Source organism: Leptonotus elevatus, chromosome 17 (genome assembly GCF_054856555.1).
Source record: "Leptonotus elevatus isolate MCC_2025b chromosome 17, RoL_Lele_1.0, whole genome shotgun sequence".
NCBI classification, from domain to species: Eukaryota; Metazoa; Chordata; class Actinopteri; order Syngnathiformes; family Syngnathidae; genus Leptonotus; species Leptonotus elevatus.
The window spans coordinates 7,637,587-7,658,690 of record NC_141255.1 but is presented as its reverse complement, the minus strand read 5'-3'; the positions used below and the strand labels follow the sequence as shown (position 1 = coordinate 7,658,690).

At 41.8% G+C, this 21,104-nt stretch overlaps 1 protein-coding gene across 1 annotated transcript in view; it reads left to right on the top strand.

The window, feature by feature from the left end:
- Window positions 1-530: 530 nt before the first annotated feature.
- The window catches only part of adam19a (ADAM metallopeptidase domain 19a), a 42,675-nt gene continuing 22,101 nt past the window's right edge, over window positions 531-21,104 (top strand). The window contains exons 1-3 of the mRNA XM_086058281.1: window positions 531-742; window positions 6,239-6,318; window positions 19,633-19,709. Coding sequence (XP_085914407.1) covers window positions 625-742; window positions 6,239-6,318; window positions 19,633-19,709 — 275 coding nt within the window. The 5' untranslated portion in view covers window positions 531-624. The remainder of the gene's footprint in view (window positions 743-6,238; window positions 6,319-19,632; window positions 19,710-21,104) is intronic.

The following is a 21,104-nucleotide window of genomic DNA, read 5'->3' as shown; positions in this document are numbered from 1 at the left end:
AAATTCTAAAATGAAGCTAATTTAAAATGTTTTAAAACAGTCAATCTCACGACAAGTATTGGCATTTATCGAGATAAAAAAAAATGATACAATCTAAATTTAATTTATTTAAATTCAGTGTTGAAGTAATTCTATGTAAATTTTATTTCATTCTACAAGCCTCATATTTTCGAAACGTCAAGGACCAACTACCTAAATATTCAACAGGATTAAGTGTGTGTGTGTACGTGTGTGTGAGTAAACAGCGGATTGAAAATAGAACCCATTGCATGTATTATTCATCCCTTATCTTATTTTCATAGCTGGGTTTATGAAAATGAAAGAAAAAAACAATCATTAAGCAAAGAGGGAGGTGGCTAATGCGTCTGACCTCTTGTCAAGTTAAATCTCGTACATGCCAATATTTCTGACTTCATAATAAAACCCAACCTCGTGGCCCATGACCATATCTAGCTTTATTTTGAAAGCCCCAGCAGGATGTGTCGTCGTCGCCTCCTGCGAGTGGTTGGACACTCAGAGGAACCGGAGAACGGAGGGGAGGCACCGAGGCAGGCAGAGTTGAGCAGCCGGGCGAGGACGAGGGAGGACGGGGCGGCCGCGGCGGCACCACGGAGGGTCACAGGGATGTACAGTAAACACAGGCAAAAAAATGGCCACATATCGCCGGCGGCGTGCGCATCTTTGTTCTTGTTTCTCGCTTTCTTCTCGCTGAACGGCGCCCCGGGAAGAGCCAGCGGAGCGGGTGAGTTAAACTTGGATTCAACCAGTTGCGCGTGGATGCTGACGGGAAAAACAACCATTAAATACAAAGAGTCATTTCGAGGCTTTTTTTTTTGGTGGACTGATTATACTAATGTAATAATGTCGGTGAAACTTTTTGAAACGCGTAGTTTGTTCATCTTTTGGCGTCATGAGTCATTCGCCACACGCTTCTGCGTCTATCGTGACTGCTTGCCTCGAACAAGTCGCAAATTGGCATCTTCGACTTCGTTGCCCCATTTTGGTCTCTTTGTCCTTAAAAGGCAGAATTTTGCTGGATCCAATACCGTGTTAACCAAATTACAGGGGTGTCCTCAGTTACGACGGTGCAAGACATACGCTTTTCGAGGTTACGAACGGCGCTTGCAAGCAGGGGCGATTCTAGGATAAGAAATTTAGCGGCGCTGACAATTTTGGCACAGTAGCCACCTGTAACATTTCCAAGCGAGACAAAAAGGTCAGATAACTCCAACCTAACAACATGAACAGTGATTTTTCACCAAACATTTAGTATTATGACGTTACCACTGTGTTAGCATAGGTTTCGTGATAAACTACTAAATATGACCAAAACATAAATCAGTTTTTTTTTTTTGTAATACAGGATAGACTTCAGTTGTAAACAGAGGACTCCCTGTGATTTGAATGTACTAACAAGACTCCAAGTGTCAAGTGTGATACATGTCCAGTCATGTGAACTGCAGACGAGCAGAACAATAGCCGCCATTCATGAATGTGCAGCATTCAGTTAGTCTTGTTGCAGTGAAACTGAGATCTGCGATGCCGTGAGGTCGCAGCGGAGTCTTTGCTCGTCCTGCGCAACTTCTCTATCTGCGCTTCTTCCTGATCCCGACGCTCAACGCAACAGACATCTCGGCGGAAAGAAGAGGTCGCCTCTGGTGGGCTTGCGTGGGCTCCGTCGCGTTAGTCATAATTGAGTTTTTTGGGGCCGTGTGTAAATGCTCACGGAGTAGGTGAGGGGAGCTCTCCATTATCAACGCTTCCTGTTCTGCTCTAAATGCTCTTGCAGCTCTTATCCAAAAGGACCTACCAAGGCATAAAAAAAAAAGAATAGTAACACATACGGATGTTTAATGAGCACTTAACTTTTTTTTTTTTTGCTCGTATACAAACGAGAAATAGCTGGTTCTGCCTTTAGCACTGTGAATAAATGTGATTATATCATTTTTTCCAGAAGGCCCAAGTGGTCGTCATGGTAACAAAAGGCAAGACCACCCATGAGCTACTATTTAGCCATTGTTAGCAGCTCCCTCATCAAGAGCTAATTTTGCCAAGTGGTCAACCGTGTAAATTGTTAAAAATACATGATGATTCAGAAATTACAGTAAATTCCCAATGTAATCCTTTAAGTAACAGATTGAACGCAAGCAGTGCAGCAGCACATTTAGAAAGGCCATGTTTGTAAATGAGAATTAGTTCGCAAACATTTTTACCTGGTTAAATAAAGGTGAAATTAAAAACAAAAAAGACAATATAACAGGACTCCCAGCTATATATTTTTTATCCTATGTGAAGAATGACAAATATTAGTGCTGTACTGATGAGATTTTGTTAGTTTTTCTCAAAGTGCACATTACAACTTTTTTTATTTTTATTTTCAAGGGAACGTTGGAACAGATCAATTGAATTTCCATTGATTTTAATGGGAAAATATGATTTGAGATAGAAAGTGTTTTGTGTCACAACACATCTTCAATGGGCTCCTTTCTCGTAAAATGTAAAACCTTCATCTTTTTTTCAGCTGTTCACATGTAAGGAGTGGAAATATTCCGTTTTGCACAAGAAAACCAAAACGTTCTGCACGGGACTTTATCAAACAACACCCAAAAAATCTGCACCATAGGGTCCAGCCAGCCATGTAACAAGCATCAGACACCCGGAAATGACTATGAATAATAATAATAATAATCATCATCATCATCAGTTATGAGAGTCTTCCTTCCTGTTTCTATCCTCTGTAATTATTTTTGTAGTCTCGGGTGGCTTCAAATCCCTCACTGTGTCATTTGCCGTCTAATAGCCAAAGCACAAAGGCAACGGTGATGAACAATTGTTCATTATGCAAAAGAGAATAGTGGTGAGCGGTAGTGTAGTGTCTGTTGAGCGGGTGACTTTTCAACCCTACACTTAAAAATCAACAGTTTTACGGAGGAATTAGAAAAAAAATTGCACCGGAAGTGCAAATGACGTTCATATTGCCGTTTTGCAACCTGTAGAATTGTCAAATCTGCCATTAGCCATTTTAGTTCCCTTTTGACTCAGGGATTAATGGATCGTATTTGAACCCAATCCGACTGTTCCCATTCTTAAATCTTATCATAACCCACGTACCGAGAAAGATGATTCAATACGTTTTATTTTAACGCGTGGCATTGCGAAATGATTCAAGGACGGTTTAATTTGAAAGAAGTGGAACGATTCAACTCAGTGGGATTACTTTCAATTTGATATGGATACGTATCTTGATTATATTGCAAATGGGATGATTCAGTTTGATGCACTCGCATGTTTTAAATAAAAAAAACTTTTTTTTCCAGTTCAAATTGTTTTTCATTACACCCCTAATATATATATATATATATATATATATATATATATATATATATATATATATATATATATATATATATATATATATATATATATATATATGATCCTCAGTTTGTTCGCCCTTGCAGCATCCCTTTGACAAAAGGGAAATCCACCAAGCATTTGTCAAGAAGATAACGAGGGCCATGCCCATCCCTCTTCCTCTCCTTCCTATCTTTGTGCCGCCTGTCTGATACAGTAGATCTCGCCGCGCTGTTTGAATGAGTTATGAGTGCCAGTGTCACCCGAGAGTCCCTCAGGGGCCCACGGATGAAAATGGCAGAATGATTGAAAAAGAAACGGCGCCGCTTGAGTGTCAAAGGTCTGTATGCTGTATGACCATGCATATTCGCGGGGGGGGGGGGGGGGGGGGGGGTTGAATGTCAACGTAATGTGTGAAATACTTGATGTACACAACATAGGGTGTGAATGTTATGTTGTCTGAAAAGTAATATTGTAGGCGTATTCATGTCTGACATGCTTTTGTCAAAATACTCAATGGATCAAGAAAAGACCAAAAATGTTCCAACAAATCTGATAATTGTTTATTGTAATAAATAAAATAATCACATATTAAATTACAATCACAATGTTGAGCGGGATTTTTTTTTGGTGCGATTATTGTTTTGTTTTTTTAAACGGTTCAGCCCTAACTGAAACATGAAGGTGGCACAAATGAAATGTGATCAGTATCACATCTCATATACAGGTTACTGCCTCCCCATTTAAACACTCCCGTCGAGATTGATCTTCTTTTTTTTTTCTACGCTGCGCCCTGCACTCCGCTGCCGTAGTCACAGATTGTCGATTGCAGTCACATTATTCGCTTGTTTCCACTCCGTAAATCACGAACCAGCGAGCTAACGATCACCGCCGAGTATGCCAAAGCTTAAGAGCCACTAATGACGACTTCTGCCTCGTTTACTCACTCCTCAACGGAAAGTCTGCTTAAGACGTGCGAGTTCAGCCTCGAACCGGTGGCCTAATTCGTTTTTTTAATGACTCCCCAAGGACACGCCACCTTTTGTCATTGTTTTAAATTGGTAAATCCTTTGGGATTTTCTGGTAAATTCTTGGTTCCATCAATCGCAGCGAGTCCTCCAGGTTTTGAATTCGCAAAGGCAGCCCTCGACCATCACGTTACTACCACCGCCATTTTTGACTGTTGGTATTAGGGGTGTGAATTGCCTCATACCCGGCGATTCGATTCGTATCACGATTCATGGGTCACGATTCGATTCGATACCGATTCATCCCGATACAAATCTATAAATTGATTAATGCGATTTTTAAAAAAAACTCACATTTAGAAAATATTAATCCGTAAACTTGCACATGTACACTGTAAGATTTGTACGAAAATGTATTTATTCATCTGAAACTTTATTTAACAAACAATCTGTTTCATGTTTGAACAGCATTGAAATAAAATATTAAGGCTTAATGTTCCATGAATATAACATTCTTCCATGCTTAACGTGTGAACCCTAACCCTAAGTTAGTTGAATATTCCCATAAAAAAAATGGATGTTTAAAAATCGATTCGGCCGCATATCAAATCGATTCGAGAATTGTGCTCTGTGATATCGCGATATATTGCCGAATCGATTTTTTTTTTAACACCCTTAGTTGGTATGATGTTCTTTCTCTCACTAGGTCAGGAAGCTTTGAATAGTTTTCGTGGTATCGAAGAACCCGAGTGTTATTAAACATTCAAGTGGGGAAACAATGCCAAAAAACACATTTTAGAAACACTTTTTCATGGCACTGTAAGTACGCGGTTTTCAGAAAAAAAAAACTTTTTTGTATGCTGACTTTGAAAAAACTAAATTTTCCACAATAAGAAAGATTTTTCAAGCTAAATTTTGTAGGGCTGGCTTGTGCATTTACACGACACACTCAGTCGCAGGTGCGCGTGTTGGCGTGTACACGTATCTGGGGAGAGCGTTTATGAATGTAGGGCAGTTCTCTCCAAAGGATGATGATGTGAATTTCAATTTTTTTTATGGTTGTGTTTTGGAGCCTGCAGTTGCACAGGGTGTCCAATTCTGTTTATTTGTACAGCACCCAATCACAACAGTTGATTTTTTTTCTTTTTTTTTGGAGAAACGACCCAGCCTCTGCTCAGAAGCACATGAAAAATGAGTGTTTCATCGTTTTTGATGCGTCTGCATTCTTATTATTTCATACAAATCAATTTGCCCCCCCGTCCCTCCCTCTCTTTCTAGTTAGACTTTGTGTTTTGAGATTGCGTCAGCGTCTCGTTCCCTGCAATTGAATTTTATGCAAATGAGAGGTTCTAAATGACGTACGGGTCCAGCGCTGGGGAAACGGCCTCTCCTTTTCAATTCTTCTTTTCCTTGGCTCAAATGCCACTGACATGTTTGCTCTCGCCTGTCGGGAACCATTCCAGGCCCAAGTGCCGCTGCTGACGTTTTATGGATTCTTTTCCGTGTTATCCGCGAATAATTATGACTTTTGCTGGATGGGGAACGGGGGATCAAATGATCTGCCTTGCCTTGAAGAAAGTCGATCAGCAATTTTGCCCCCCCCCCTTCTTTTTTTTCTTCACATCTCTCTGCCAATCTTTGTTGTTTAGCGATGCAAATGGGGCACTGCGAGTCTTTTGTTGCGCTCATCGCTTTCCCGCTTGAATGAAACCTTCCAGATCCAGTGTTTGTGTGAATCACACGACACAAATTCATGTCTGGAGATTTTGTTTTTGACCAGCTTGCGGTGAGGCTCGTGATTCTTCTCAGGGAAACGAGTCACGGAAGGAATACAGAAGAGCCACATAGCTTCATATTGGAAATAATAGAACAGACGGCACTCTTGTTAATCTTCTGCTTGTGTTTTCCGCTTTGCAAAGGGTTACAGAGAGGACGGACGGTGACGGCACGATGGCTTTCTCAAGGCCGAAACAAGAGAGAGGCGGACATCTCAGCTCAGGTCAGTGAACTCATCGTCTGTCTCCTCATTGGGCGGCTATTACAAAATGATTAGACCAGTGATTCACCAAGTGTGGTTTGCTAGTAAGTTGAGGATAAAGAAACCATGGGGACCTTGCAGCAGTTGCTGCGAGGGCCCTAACTAGAGCTGCAAGCAGCTATGAAGGGCCCTCGCATCGCTGACGTGTGCAAATTTTTCGCGCGTGTTTAGACCTTCATCTGTGGTTCGCAAGGTTCTTCTTTTTAACGCAAAAGAGGTTTTGAGTTTTTCCTTGCCTGGTTACGGGCTGAATATCGGCTTGTCATGTTCATTATGCGGGCGAGAAATGCCAACACGCGACACTGGCACAGATAATTGCCCCTGGCATTTTGGTTTCGACAGGTGCATGCACGTGTCGCTGCGAAGTCGGTCGTTTGTCCTATCATCCGCAGTCTGGGTTTCATGAAATAAAAATGCGCACATATCCATAACTTTGCTCAACTTACTCATGATAAAAGCGGGAGCAAGTCTGCTCTGAAAGTGGCTGTCGCTAATTTGCGGCAACTATATTTAATGGTGGCCGTCGTGGCGGTAATTCGAAAACTAAGTAGTTGTTGAGGCGGCGCTTGTAAAACATTCGAGAACCACCAGGTTACATTAATAACATATCGTAACGAGTTACTCGAGTGTCTTCCAAGACTCAAGATAAATTAAAGCAGGGCTTGGCTTTTAATGCATAAATTAAAATGTATTCATAGCTGTCCAACAAATAATGTGATTGTTTGCAGACAATGTGATTACCATTTTTTGCTGCAGTCTGCCGGGAAAGGACACAAGACAATTGTGATATCTGTTGTCATTGACTCGACCCGCATGGTCAGTCCGTCTGTGTCTTGTCCGGGGGCGAGTCCAGCATCGTCCTCGCCAAGCTCTGTACCTGTCCTTGCTCAACATGTCTAACTTGGGAATTTGTCCGTTTTTGAACCAACCCAGCCAATTCAACCCAACCATGCTATCCGTTATTGTTGACACGCAGTTGGCTGAGCTTGTGGATGTAAAAGAATGGAAACATGGCTTGGTGCCGCTTTGTACAGATGTCCCCGTTTGGCCCGATGACGGCCATCTTGGCAGAGGAGGACAAATGGGGTGAATGGTTTCATGCTATCAATTGGGCTATCTTGTTCATGGTCCGTACTGCAGACCAACCTCATTTCGCGGTTGACATGAACCAGAAAGAATGCTCATAAGTGAGATGCCAAAATGTGTCATTTCAAATCGCACAATATCGATCTCTTCTCTTATTTGTCACGAGAATGTCATGGTTGAATTGGATGTGTTACAATACACACGGCGAATGATCGGCAAAGCAGCAACGCCATACATCTTGCATGTACACAATCCTGAGCCCATGTTACCTAAACCAGTATCCTAGCCTTCATTGAGCCAAGGCATCCATTCTCCACAAATACAAATCTCGTAGCACACCACCAAGTAAATAATGAATTTGAAAAAAATTGAATCCAAAAAGTTTGTGCACCTCATGGATTCAAAGACAGTCCAGTTTTTACGTTTTTTGCTGTTGACGATTCCCTGACCACGCTTTGTGGAACCCGCGCAACCGACAGTGATGGGCGAAGGCTTTCGCGCATCCTAATGCCAAACCACGATGGAAATGAATGGAACAGAGGAAATGGGAGTCGCGCCGAGAAACGTAACTGCGCCGGATGACTCGCGGTCACGCATTCATCTGCGTAGCAGCGTCAGCATGTTGACGCGCATGCTAACGAGCGGACGCTCAAATGGTTGGGAGAGAAGATACGAACACAATGGAGTGGTCTGTATTAAGTAGAGTAAAAAATAACCCAAACTGGGGGAAAATGGAACCCATCCAACTTTTTGGGTTACCCTTTAGTTTGTTATCCTGTTTTTTTCCATCCTCTTTGTTAATTTAAGTAACTGTGAATTTTCAGCAGATTTGATCAATTTAACCCAAGGTTGGGCTCGTTATTTTGACCCAGAAGATTGGGTTGAAGATTGGATTTAAGAGTGGAAGACGGTACTCATTTTGGACCCAGTTTTGTAAATAACTGTCAATTGAATGTAACAAAATTAGGTGGGTTGCATCAGGAAGGGCATCTGGTGTAAAAAAACGATTCCCGTGCCTCGCTAAGACGATCCCCGGCAGGGAAGAGTTGCTACTTCTTCTTAGAAAATGTTAGTCACAAAACTAGTATTATTTTGTACCACAGCTATACTGATAACCTGGTAACCCAATTCTTGTTGGATCGAAATCTTGAGTCATGTGCTGGGTGAAATCCTCAGCCTTGGCTCGGTCCCTTTTGGACCCTGCACTGGGTTAGCTATATTTCACACAATTTGGCGTACTTTTGACCCAGCAGTTTGTAAGATTGTAATGACGGATTAAGTGCCATAGATGTGGTCTCTTTAATATTTGAGTTATTTTTACCAATTTGATCAAGAACATAACCCTTGCACCAGATTTAATGATCTGTACTTGCTTATCATCAAATCCCCCCCCCCCCCAAAAAAAATCCCCTCCAATCACTTGTCTTGCAAAATGAAGTCGAGCTTCATGAACACCAAAGTTGAGTCGAGTCATTCAACAGTTTTAGCCAAGTTCCAAAAACCGGATGGCTTAAGTCTGACTCGAGTCAAGTCATGGGATTTATGTTAAGTGATGTGACTGGAGTCCCTCGTCGGCGGTATTTAAGGCTAACTCAATAAAATAGAAAAATAATGGCTTGGTGGGAGGGCGGATCAAAACCTATATCAGGATGTGTTTCAACAGCTCGCAAAAAAATGGAGACCTCTAGAGTCTTATCTGCCACTATTTTGTTTCGTAAATAAGTGTCAGAGCAGCTGCAACAAAGTCCTATCTCTTCACCACACGCCTCTAATGATTAGGCGATAAGTCACCCCGCCGAGCGCGGCTGCGGCGGCGGCGGCGGCGGCGGCGGCGGCGGCGGCCATATTTCACCCAGTTGGCATTAGCAAGCGCGCACACACATGGCGTCAGCGTTTTATGGCGCCGCATGTGGGCATACATTGGTTGCCGACGCACTCTTTTGAGTTCTTACAAATTCGGTTGCTCACAGGGGACATGTTATAGAAAATTCTACTTCTTGTTTTTTTTTTGTTTTGTTGTTGCTAACATTTAGTGGCTTGCAGACGCTAAAGAAAACACATTTTAGTTGACTTCCAAACAGCCGAATAAGATTTCAGAGAGCGTGTTTCCTCCAATTCCCAAACGGTCGCAAATGGCCATAGTTGGGAATTGTGCCTCTTGGCCCTGCGTGTGCGTGCTTTCTTCATGCAGTCATCACTGCTTTTGCGCCCAAATAAGCCTGGGATTGTTTGAGCCTCTGGGCAAGAACCTTCCACACAGTACTGTCGATAACCTCTCACCGGTTGTTTCGAACTACTCGTGCGCGGTCTTGATATACAGCTGAGACAACAAGATGCAATCCGGGGAATTCATTAATCCATAATTCATACTCGCCCCTGCAAGGTTTGCCGGCTAATAGAATTCCACTGTGCAATTTGCATGCAGAGTGTTGGATGAGTTGAGAAATTGACTTGGAGGAAATTATTATTTTTTTGTGTCGTGGATAATAGCTCCCACAAGTCTCAATGAAATAAATGTGCCGTGAGAGAACCACTTTTCCACACCTGCCTTTGCTAAATGTCATTGAAAGTGATGCGTTGAAGGAATCTTAAAATAGACTTTTAAATGGTATTTTTAGTTAACCTTAATACGTCTAATCGTCCACGCTATTTTTTTTGCTCTTGTTCATTAACATATTTTGTTTGCGACGGGAGTTGTTATCGTCTTGTCATCTCTCTCCAGGGAAAACAAAGTGAGGCAAAAAAAAGCAGCGTCGACAGAGCCAGTTGACATGTTTGCTTGTTTCCCAGCTCTGATAATCACACTGACACGAAAGGAGCCGCGCAACACGTCTGCTTCTTTCCTCTCTCTCGCTCTCTCTCTCTTTGTGCTTTGTCTACATCTGGATTTTGTACGCTCCTCCGCCGTTTCCTCTTGGCGTGGATTGAGCAAAGTCAGCAGTAAGCCGCCATGCGTGCGCGCTCGCCAAGATCTCATTCAGCCTTTGCTTTTCAGCTCCCAGCCACACATTCAGATTCAAACTTTTTTTGTTTTCGCTGGTATCTTCATCGAAACAATTTTCTTGGCAGGGGCGTGTAATCGATTCGTTGGTGGTTAAAAATTCTGCCAGTCGTGAGAATTAATTGCATATTGAATAGACGCGACTTGTTTTGAAGGGGAACGCTCTTTTATTTTTATTTTTAATCTTGAGGGAGGAAAAAAAACACAATTAGGTTATTTTTCTAGGTCGTTTGCCCCGAGTTCACTGAATTTCAGGGAAATAAAATCCATAAAAGGTCAAGCTTTGTTTTTCCCCCTTGAAAAAAATCGGGTTATTCTTGCAGCTTTTGACTTTTTACAAACAAACACCGGCAGGCAAAACCCTAAGATGTCCGTCGCAATTTCGACAACGTGGGAGTGGGAGAAAACCGGTTGTGACTTTCCGTTGATGACGCAAATCTGTAGATCTTGTCGAGGGGACTCGCAAGTGTCGTTTAGTGACGCTTTTCACGCCAGTCAATGGTACACTCTACATCCAATATTAAAACGCTGTACTGTCATAAAAAGACACAGTAAGCTTTCTTGAATACTAATTTGCTTACAATACGTTTGTTTTGTTTGCCGCTTTGTCCAGCTAAAACACATTTACTTGTATATAGTCATAATAATTACCCAGTGGGTGCAAGTTACCTCGGAACATAAATTGAACTTTTCAGAAACAACAACAACAACGCATGCTCTTTAAAATTTCAACCCTTCACAAACCCTCTGCATGGTGCAGACTATTGGGCACACAAAAAAAAAAAAAACACACTGTCCTCATGTCTCAGCTAACAATGGGATGTTAAGCTTTTACAGTGGACATCTGTTTCCTTCCCTTATGAGCATTATTGAGCAATAATACATTGGCAAAGCGCTGCTAGTAAAGCTCCATCTGGACACACATGACACAAGTGACTTAACTTGTGAGCTGATTTTTAAAGGGGATATATAATGGGGTTTTTTTTCAAATTGTTTATTACAGTTTGGGCTTTGGAGAACTTTGACATGTTTTTGCATGTTAATAAATATGGCAAAAAGCTACATGCCATACCATATCGATTCAAAAACATAATCCCACTGAATTGAAGCCAATCGTATCGTTGCATTTTGAAATCGTTATCTTGAATCATATCGCGACCCGCGTATCGACAAATGTATTGAATCATCTTTTGTGGAGAGATGCACACCCCTTTTGATTGATGTGGAGTAAGTGGGAAAAAAAGGGAGGACTCAAGCAGGGTAACGCTCAGAAAAAAGGGAATTTATTTACAAAAAAAAGGTCAAACATAACGTAACAAACATAGGAGAATAAAACGAATGGGGTTATTGGGTCAAGCTGTTTTGCGACGAGAAGTATAACTTTGCGCAGATGACAGAATAATAACCTCGAAGGGGGATGGAAAATAACTCTTCCGCCATTCGGAGGACTTGAAGTCGCGAAAAGCAATCACAGCTATTAATGTTTTTATTCAAATCAGACAAGGAGTTTCAATCATCTTGGAGGATAAACGGATTTAGATGTTATGTACGACGAAGGTTAAGGAGAGAAAGAGACAGACAACGGCGGCAGTGAAAGAAAGCGCGGCTCGATCCTTTGGGAGTCTTGTTTTGATGGCAGCGGGCCGCGCTTGTGAACGCCACGCGGGGAGAGTTGAGAGTCGCGCCGTTCCAATAGAACGCCGCCTTTGATCAGGCCCTCTTTAGAACGCCGAGATGTCTTGTGACAATGAGACGGGAGACGTCAGTCTGTTGGGGTTTAGGGATATTTCAGGGAGCACAAACGGGATACGACTTGCTTTCAAAGGACATTTGGGGCTTTTGAAATGTGAGCGGTGCATTTTTGCCGACATACCCCAACTGTCTTCGGGAGAGAAAAAAAGACACGGAAAAGTAGAATGTCAAGGCTGAACAACACTTATTTGAATTGGAGCATTCCCAGTTGCGAAAGCACTGGCAACAAACAGAAGGGAGTCGACTCATGCCGTTTCCAAGAAGTGGGCCAGTGACACACAGAACTGGGGTCTGCCCGCCCTGCTTCTAAATTCAGCTCCCTGGAGTCATGCCTGATCAACAAGAAGACAGAAGAGGGTTTTTCTCTCACCCCCCCCCCCCCCCGACAATCTTATCATGATAGCATCTTGTCAAACATTTGCCCTGAAAGGCTCAACTGATAGCACTGAAGCTCATTAAGGTCGAGAGCAAATGATGTGCTCATGTGGCAAAAGTGCTTGATTTTTACTTTTATTGTGGCTTTTTTTTTTCAAATATAGGTTAGGATAGGTTTGATATTTGTTGAGGATGCTTACTGGTTGTCTCAGTTTAATGTGGTTTTTGTTTTTTTGGGGGGGGTTAGGATAATTGGACAACACTGCTGTAGACCCTACAGTAGAGCCAGAAACACAAAAGACACAGAACGTCCGCCATTCCGGTTTAAAGTAGCCATTTTAGGCTAATTTTGGCCTTTTCCAACTGTACTAGGCACATTCACAGCTCTATTTTATTTTTTTGGTCTTCTTCAACCAAGATATCATTTCAAACCACATGGCTTGAACATTAAATGGTTGAGCTCAACCAAAATGTCTCCTTTTTTTTTTGTGTTGAAATTGATTGCTTTGTTGACTTGTAAGAAGTGCAGTCGTAACGGAGAGAGGGAAATGAGCGCCCCCTGCGAGTCGGGTAATTGCGATTGTCCTCTTTCCAGCCACTAGAGATTGGCACTTTAATAAAGCTTTTCTTTGAAATGCCATTGTTTTGTTCTTCAGTGATTTTTTTTCTCGTTGATTTGTCGGTGAAAAAGAGAGCTATCATAGCGCTGAAAGGGATTGAATGAGTTGTAAAAAAAAAGAGACAAGAGTGTCTGAGGAAATAATGGTTTTAATTTGGGCGATGATACGCCGTCCGAGGGACAAGGATGTCAGATGCGACTGTGTGTGTGTGTGTCCGCTGAGGATGAAGTTGAGGCGGGATGGGGGGTATATTAATGTACTCCACTAATTCAGTCTTCACATGGCAACCGGTTTTTAAACACATTATTAGAAAAAAAAACAAGCGCATACCGCATAGAGTGTACTGATGCCTCTATGTGTTACAGTAAACAAATCTAACAAAATTGTCTCTGACGGCAATGCATTGCAGTACTTTTCTAGTACCAGTATTCCGTACAATTCTATTGTACACAATGCCTGCGAGTGACTCCCCCCCCCCCCCCCAAAAAAAAGAAAGTTTAAACGTACGTCTGCTCATGATTAGTGCCGCCGCCCAAGTAGCGTTATTGTGCGCCGTGTTCTCGCTGAAGGTTAATGAGGTGTTACATATTTAGCGCCCGCTGCCATTCGTCATGTGGGAAAGGACGGCGCATCCCCGAGTGAGATGCGGGTCAACACTTGAATGAAATGGGACTAAAACAGCCACATTTAAGCCACAGCCTATCAGTTACATGAACATTTGAGTTTTTTTGCTTTTTTTGTGGTTTCTCTGTCTTGCCGCGTACTCTTCCATTCTTTTTTTGTAGCTGATGCAACCTTCTGATGACTCTGTGTGACTCACTTTGGGAACATTCGGTTGAAAACAGACAGGGTGACAAAATGATCTCTGTGATGTATGCTAAGCTCCTCGCCGTCAATTTTCCTGCCATGCTATAAAAAGTAAAGAACCTTCCGCAGTGAAATGGTCACGCAAGATAACGTTGCATTCCCCGCTGCAAAGTGTACAGTGGAAGGTTTAGCTGCGATGGCTAGAAAAGGGGGAAAAACTCATGATGTGGCCACTGTTGCTCCTTTTTTTTTTTTTTTTTCTTTTTTCTTTTTTTTTTAAGAGCTCAGTATTGTTCATTCGGAAATGTCATCATCATTGCTCTCTTTTTTTTTTTTTTTTTTTTTTTTAAATATATATATATATATATATACACATATATACATACATATATACATATATACATACATACATTTTTTTTTTTTGTGTGTGTGGGTGAGTATGTGTGTGTGCGTGCGTGTGTTTGTTAGCTCACCAGAAAACCTATTAGAAAAAAAATCTCATACCGTTCACCTAAATCGAACACCAGGAGACCGTTGCTCCTAATTACCTTGACTATTTAGGAAAATGAACCAAAAAACTCCAAATCCAGTGCATAATAATTAGAAACACATTTGCCAGTGGGAGGCTTAGTCGTGGGCAAGGTCTAAATGATCAACTAAACAAGACGAATGTTTTAATCCACCCTTCCAAAATGTGAGCTGAGCTCAGGGTTCAAAGTGTGTGGACCTTCCACATGTGACTATAAATATGCTTTTTTTTTTTTTTTTTTCATTTTTCCACTCTCTCTTCTGACCGAGACTTGTGACTTTCCAATCAGGATTAGGTCGAGCGCATTAAACATTAGAATGTATTCCGTCCTAAAGGATTTGGATTTGTGTCTAATTTCCGACGGGATCTAGCTTGTACAAGCTGGTGACGCATTGGGATTCGGCTAGCACTGTTGGGCGATACTGAATCTGGATCTACAACAGTCACTTTTGCTTTAAAAAAAACAAAAAAAACGATAACATAGCATAAATTGTTGGCAACTCAGGCTGATGCGGTCTTAACCAAGCAACTGAGGGGTTCGGTATCTTGCTCAAGGACACTTTGACATGGTTACAAGGGTCGAGGAATCGAATCCTCAATCTTCGGGTTGGGAGACAACTGTATGACCATTGAGCCATGCCCACCTCTCGATCCAATCCCGAGAGCCAACACATTTATTTAATAAGGAGAATAATAGCACTCGTACTGTTTGACAAACAAATTGTATTAACATAACTAAACAGAATGCAAAAAAATGGAATCGTTTCGTCCATCCTCAAGCTGGTCTCGAAATGACCCAAAAAAAAAGTGAACATGCTTATTTTTCCTGTCTCGAGTGTAAAGTTCACAAGTGTCCTTCGCGAGAATACTTTTTCCTTTTCCCCGTTTTTATATTTCTACTTGCTGTTTGGGGGTTTTACGGCCAAAAGTGCACTGTGGGTGGGGCCTGTGAGAAGCAGCGAGAAAAAAAAAAGGGGGGGGGGTCTGTGGCAAGCAATGTTGACCTAAATGTGGCTCTCATTAAGATGGCCTGCACATGAAGCTCGGAGGAGTGCATACAAGCCCCCCCCTCTCTCTTTCCTGCTGGTCTTCTACCATTCAGTCTGTGGCCTCAACATGCTGTATTTATTATGTATCTCCAACTCTCTTCCAGGTTTTTCTTTTTTGGGGCAAGTAGGAAAAAAATTCCTTTGCAGCAGCCTCTAAAAAAAAAGCAAGAAAAAAAAGCAAGACTTCCTTTGAAAATTCCTTTACATCATATTGTTTTTTTTCTTTCTGTTTAGCAAGATTGAGGTGCCGTTTTTTCTTTTCTAACTGTATTCTCGCTATGTCAGGTATGCATTTAGAAAATGTGAAAGGATGTCTGACACCGTTTTTTTTTTAATTGCTTTTGGCAAAAAGTGGAAAAACAATTACCAAAGGAATGAAAGTGCTCAAAACATGAATGCGCAACAGCAAATGAAGATAAAGCAACCAGAAGGAATGCGGCGACGTATTGAATAAAAATTTCGACCACACTTTTGTTTCCGGCCGGGTTTGCGCGGCGGCAATAGGTGGAGACCCCCCCAAAAAAAACAACAGCAAACAAAACAAGTCTAGTTAGCGCCGTTATCGACTACTTTGACTTCATCGCAGTACGTATCGCAGAACTTTGCTTGTTCTATTTGCCAAATCAACCCCACGCATACCTCGTTCGGGGTTTTCTATGAGCTTGAATCCAGTTGTCATCATTCGCCCAAAACAGGAAAATGGAACAGATAAGATACTTTCTCAAATGATGGTCGTATCCTGAAAGACTCATACAGTAAGTTGGAGCACCGAGCGCTGGTAAGGCACCATTATATCAAATAAAAACAATCGTTACCTGTATTTGTGCTTCAACGTTACCATCTGGGAATTGAGCCTGCCCCACTCAGATAAGGACTCCTGCCTCCTTAAGCGTATCAGGTCTCATCACCTCCTGCCGGGACCGCGTTCCCCGGGGAGCTCCTCTCAGAATCCATCACTACACCCCCCCCGCCCCCCCCCGCCACCTGCGGCCGCTCCCTCCCAAGTAAGAGTGGAGGCGCTTACGGCGTCAAGAGGTGAACACGAAGGGATGAAAAAAATACCAAGGTGCATCATATATGATACGCACTCATCCAAGTTTGGATTTTGAAATTTACCCTCACCGCTGGCGGGCTCGGGAGAGTTGCCGAGCCGGCCTCTAATCCGCCGGCTTGATCCCCGCCTCGAGTGATACGCGCAATCTTAAGTAGCTCCTAATGGCCAAGACGGCACCTTGCCTGTGAAGCCGGAGCCAGGGTGGGCGAGTGAGCAGCAATAGCGCAAAGTGCCTTGACCACCGTCAGAAAAATTGCCGCTAAAACCCAATATTGTCCTTGACGTCTTTCGACAGCTCTTGTGACTGTTTATTTCTTTGTGAGCAAACTTGACAATTCAGCAGAGGACAAATAATGATTCCCTGCACCGTACGCCGACGACGCATCACGAAATCTGTGTCACTTGAGAAGAAGAAGAAGAAATTACTCCTTCTCCCCTCTATTGTTAAGGCGCTTTCTTTGTGTTCAAGCCTTGTAGATCGTAGCTTGTAAACACTCGTCCCTTCAAAATGTTTCTCTTTGTTCACCAGGCCGAGGCCAACCGTTGGACGAGAAATATATTGCAAAGAACGCGAAACTCAACCTCACTTTAATAAGAACATTCTGTTTTTTGGTCCTCAATACTGAATCGCAATATCTGAATTCCCCTGTGATAGATGGTGGTAAATATGAGGGCTATGGTTTGCCATTGGGGAGAGGGGGGGGGGGGGGGCACCATGTGTATTCGTAGAGTGGATCATGGTGCTGCAGGGTGCATGTGATTAGCCTGAATACGACCGCATGTCTTGACGGTGAGCAACATCAAAAAGAAGCTGGCACGATGGAAGCAGTTAATGAAGTGCGCATTTGTTGCCCGCGTTTGCACGTTTGCTGAAAAGTATTATCTTGTCCGTAAACCTCGTTGTGGTTCGATGTCGTCAATATCTGTCAACCTTTGAGACTTGCGATTTTATTAATCTATATAAATGAGCTCGACTTGACTTCAAAGATCGTTATTTGCAGTAATTGTTTGTTACATTCTCATCCCTGTTTCATCCAAGGCCAACGTGTTTCCTTAGCAACTGCGTGTTTACTGTAAGGTCAGAACATGTCCTTCTTGCACGTGATCCGATTTTTTAGTTTGTACCCTCATCATGATTATGTTTATCCAGCCGTTGTTTTTTTTTTGTTTTTTTGAGCTAAACACAGGAAGGGAATAATAAGGGGGAGAACTATAGACTAATTCACTCATCCTCAGAATTCCTGAAAGCAAATGGCCTGTCACTTTGTGCTGCTCCTTTCTCACAAGTAAAGCTCCATGCCACTTTCCGCAGTCCTTATCCACACCGCTTGACTGACCGGGAGAAATTGGACCTGAGAAGAGTGACATTTCTTTTACCATACGTTGGCCTAGTTTCACTCTGATAAGGTGGAGAGAATTGGAGACGCCGGTGTGTACAGTTTTAAGCCTCCAATCGTCGTATTTTTGGTGATGCCAGGCTCACGTTCACGGGATTTTTACACACATTAGCAAGGATGGAAAGTCATTTTCAGCTGATCACTACAGGCTCAAAAATATCTTTTTTTTTAATGCAAATTGGAGGGGGAAAAAATGAGTTAAATGGATATTAAGTACTTATAATTTATTATCTTCTATTCATATGCTTTCAACGCCAAGCAAATTAGCATATGCTAAATGGTTAGCACTCGCGATTAGCATTAGCGTGCTAGCGATTACCACTTCATGTAAGCAAACACTAACTACCATTTAGTTCACACATACATCATTATATCTACATTACACATGTAATAGTGTCTTAAAAGTCACTTACAGACGATGCGTCAGCATTATATCAAGAGTAAACAAGGGTAGAGCTAGCTGTTAGCTCCATGAGGTCAACAGCTTCCTGTTCCGACTTTTCTTTTCTCGATGATTCCATTGATTACTCAAGTAATTTATGCCTTGATGTAATATTCCTTATGCCAGACAGGGAAGATGACAAATATTGGATGAGGCAAATATATTCTGAACTTCAACTTTGAATCTGCTTTAAAAGTAAAATAGCTCCACGTAGACTTCATTTCTCTTTCGCCAGGAAAGGAAATTGATATCTGATGTGTTTCAGCATTTGTATTTCCCTCACACACACACACTTTTTCAATCACAAATTCTGGCTGGCGCTCCCTTATCGCGATGCACCCCGAAAATGCCAGTGTCACTCCGAGTTGTTATTATCAAGCTCTCACGTAAGGAAAAAGCGCATTCGAGAGAGTAAATGGTAAGATGTCGGAATGTTGCAGAGTAACCGAATACCAAACTTCAACACATGCCTTTCTTCCTGTATCTCTGTCATTGTCTGCTGGAGTCTCCTGCCATCAACACAAATCTCCTTCTCCGTCCTTCTAAATCCCCCGCATCCAATCTCTCATCTTCTCATTCAACTAATGAAATCCCAATGACATTAAAAAAGAAAAAAAGAAAAAGAAAAAAAAGCACCAGTCACTCCACACGAGGTAAAGGCAGCTTTGTGCATCACGTGTCAGGCGTGGGCATGTGAGGGTGAAGATGAAACCTTTTTTCGCCGTAACTTGGCTCACGTCACGAGGAGCAGAAACACAAAGACCGGGAGAAAGAGAAAAAAAACAAGAAAGATTTGAAAAGCGTTTTTTTTTCAGCACGCGCGCCGCGCCTTATGCAAAATCAATCAAATGGAACTATAAAGACATGCGCATGGAAACAAAGACTTCAGAAAATGCAATACAGTAGAACAGGGAGCGAGCTCTGCTGCCAATTTCGAGTAATTGACGCCCGCTCTAAAACCTTGTACAATATAAATGCCTATATTCATAGTATAAATCATAAATCCACCACAAACTGTTCATTCCTGAAACTCCGGCCGCATAGTGTGGCTCGAGACCAAATGCGGAATAGAAAGAAGCAGAAGGTGCCGTTGTGGAAAAGCTCTCTAGGAAACGTCGACTTAATGATCTGACTCTCCAAATGTCTCTTCTTAAATCCAACAGGATGAACAGCCAATTAGAGGGGAAATTGTGCTCTCCTCCGGTGACCTCCAACTGGTGCTACAAGTAGAACATAACCAGTGAGTATTCCCATTGCACTTCTTTCCCAAATTTCCTCCTTAGCCTCTATAAATGTCTGCTTTCTGTCTTTTGAGAAAGCACAACCTTGAGTTGTTTTGTTCCAGCGCATTTGCCGCTTGGAGCGGCCCAAAAAAAAAATCCCAAGATTTTATTCACTTTGGGTTTATAAGGAGACCTCATGCATTTTCCCTCGTTGCTTTAAAAAACATGCCTGTTTGTCAAAATACCCCCGGGGCCAAGGATCAAGAATTATATCACACTTTACACCGCCGCCTTCTTTGAAGTCACACCGGCTTCACAAATTTAATTTGTTCCTAAACTCTGTTTCAAACTGAAGTTGAAATACTGTAATTATATAGAAATACTTTATTTGCTTTATCAAGAATAGCACACATGGTAGATTTCGCAAACTGTGTAACGAGATCAGAATCGCAAACAATGTTCAGCAATTATTTCCTTCCTTGTTTCAGACGTGAGACAATTTGGCTCACGTTTTGCAGTTTTTATTTTCTTGGAGGTCATCTTGATAAATTTAGAGAAAAGGAAAAACTGTGAAGTGGTACCTTGACTGACTAGTTTCATTTTTAACACAATTTAGTAGGGCCTGAACAATTAATCGGCTGCTATTAACTCTTTTAAAATCGGCAAAAATCAGCGGGGGTTTTTTGTGCTGATTTTTGCTGATAGGTTTTTATTTTTTTTAATTTTTTTTTACACATTAACACATTACAACTTAATACAAAGATAATGACATTAAAATATTCAAGTATCTCCTCTTAAAATAATACTAATATATATATTTTTTAAAGTTTTTTTAAAAAATCAGCCAAATGTTCTCTCCATTGTAAAGTTAATATATAATTAATATAGGACATATTGGCTTTAATTCATGTCATTGTTAATGGAACAAAAAAATAAGTTATTTTACTCATTATGTTTTAATAATTGGCCGATTAATCGGTTATCAAAAAAAAATCTGAAAATTTCAGAATTTTGGTCATCCATTTTGGTCGGGCCCTGCAATTTATTCAGCTCTGAAAGTGAGATACGGGATGCTGAGCGGATGGTGTCTAAAGCTTGTTGATACTTCAAATTTTACCTGGCAACAAAAAAATCCACAAATGATGGTAAGTCATTGCACCTGAATGAACCGAAACAAGATTGGTTTGACAACAGGGTTGCCCGTGAGCCGAGGTGTTGACTGCATTTGTAAGAAAGCAGACAGCTCCTTGCATCATGTTGACTTAAAAGCAACACTATCTTGTCGTTTGAAATGAACATAACAAACTGGATGCGGCAGGCTCCAGTTGCTTGGAAACAGATTGACGTGCGTAGAGTAGCGGGAGTAGCTTTTCGGAAGGTCAGCGGCAAAAACAAGAAGCCGTGGGACAAAA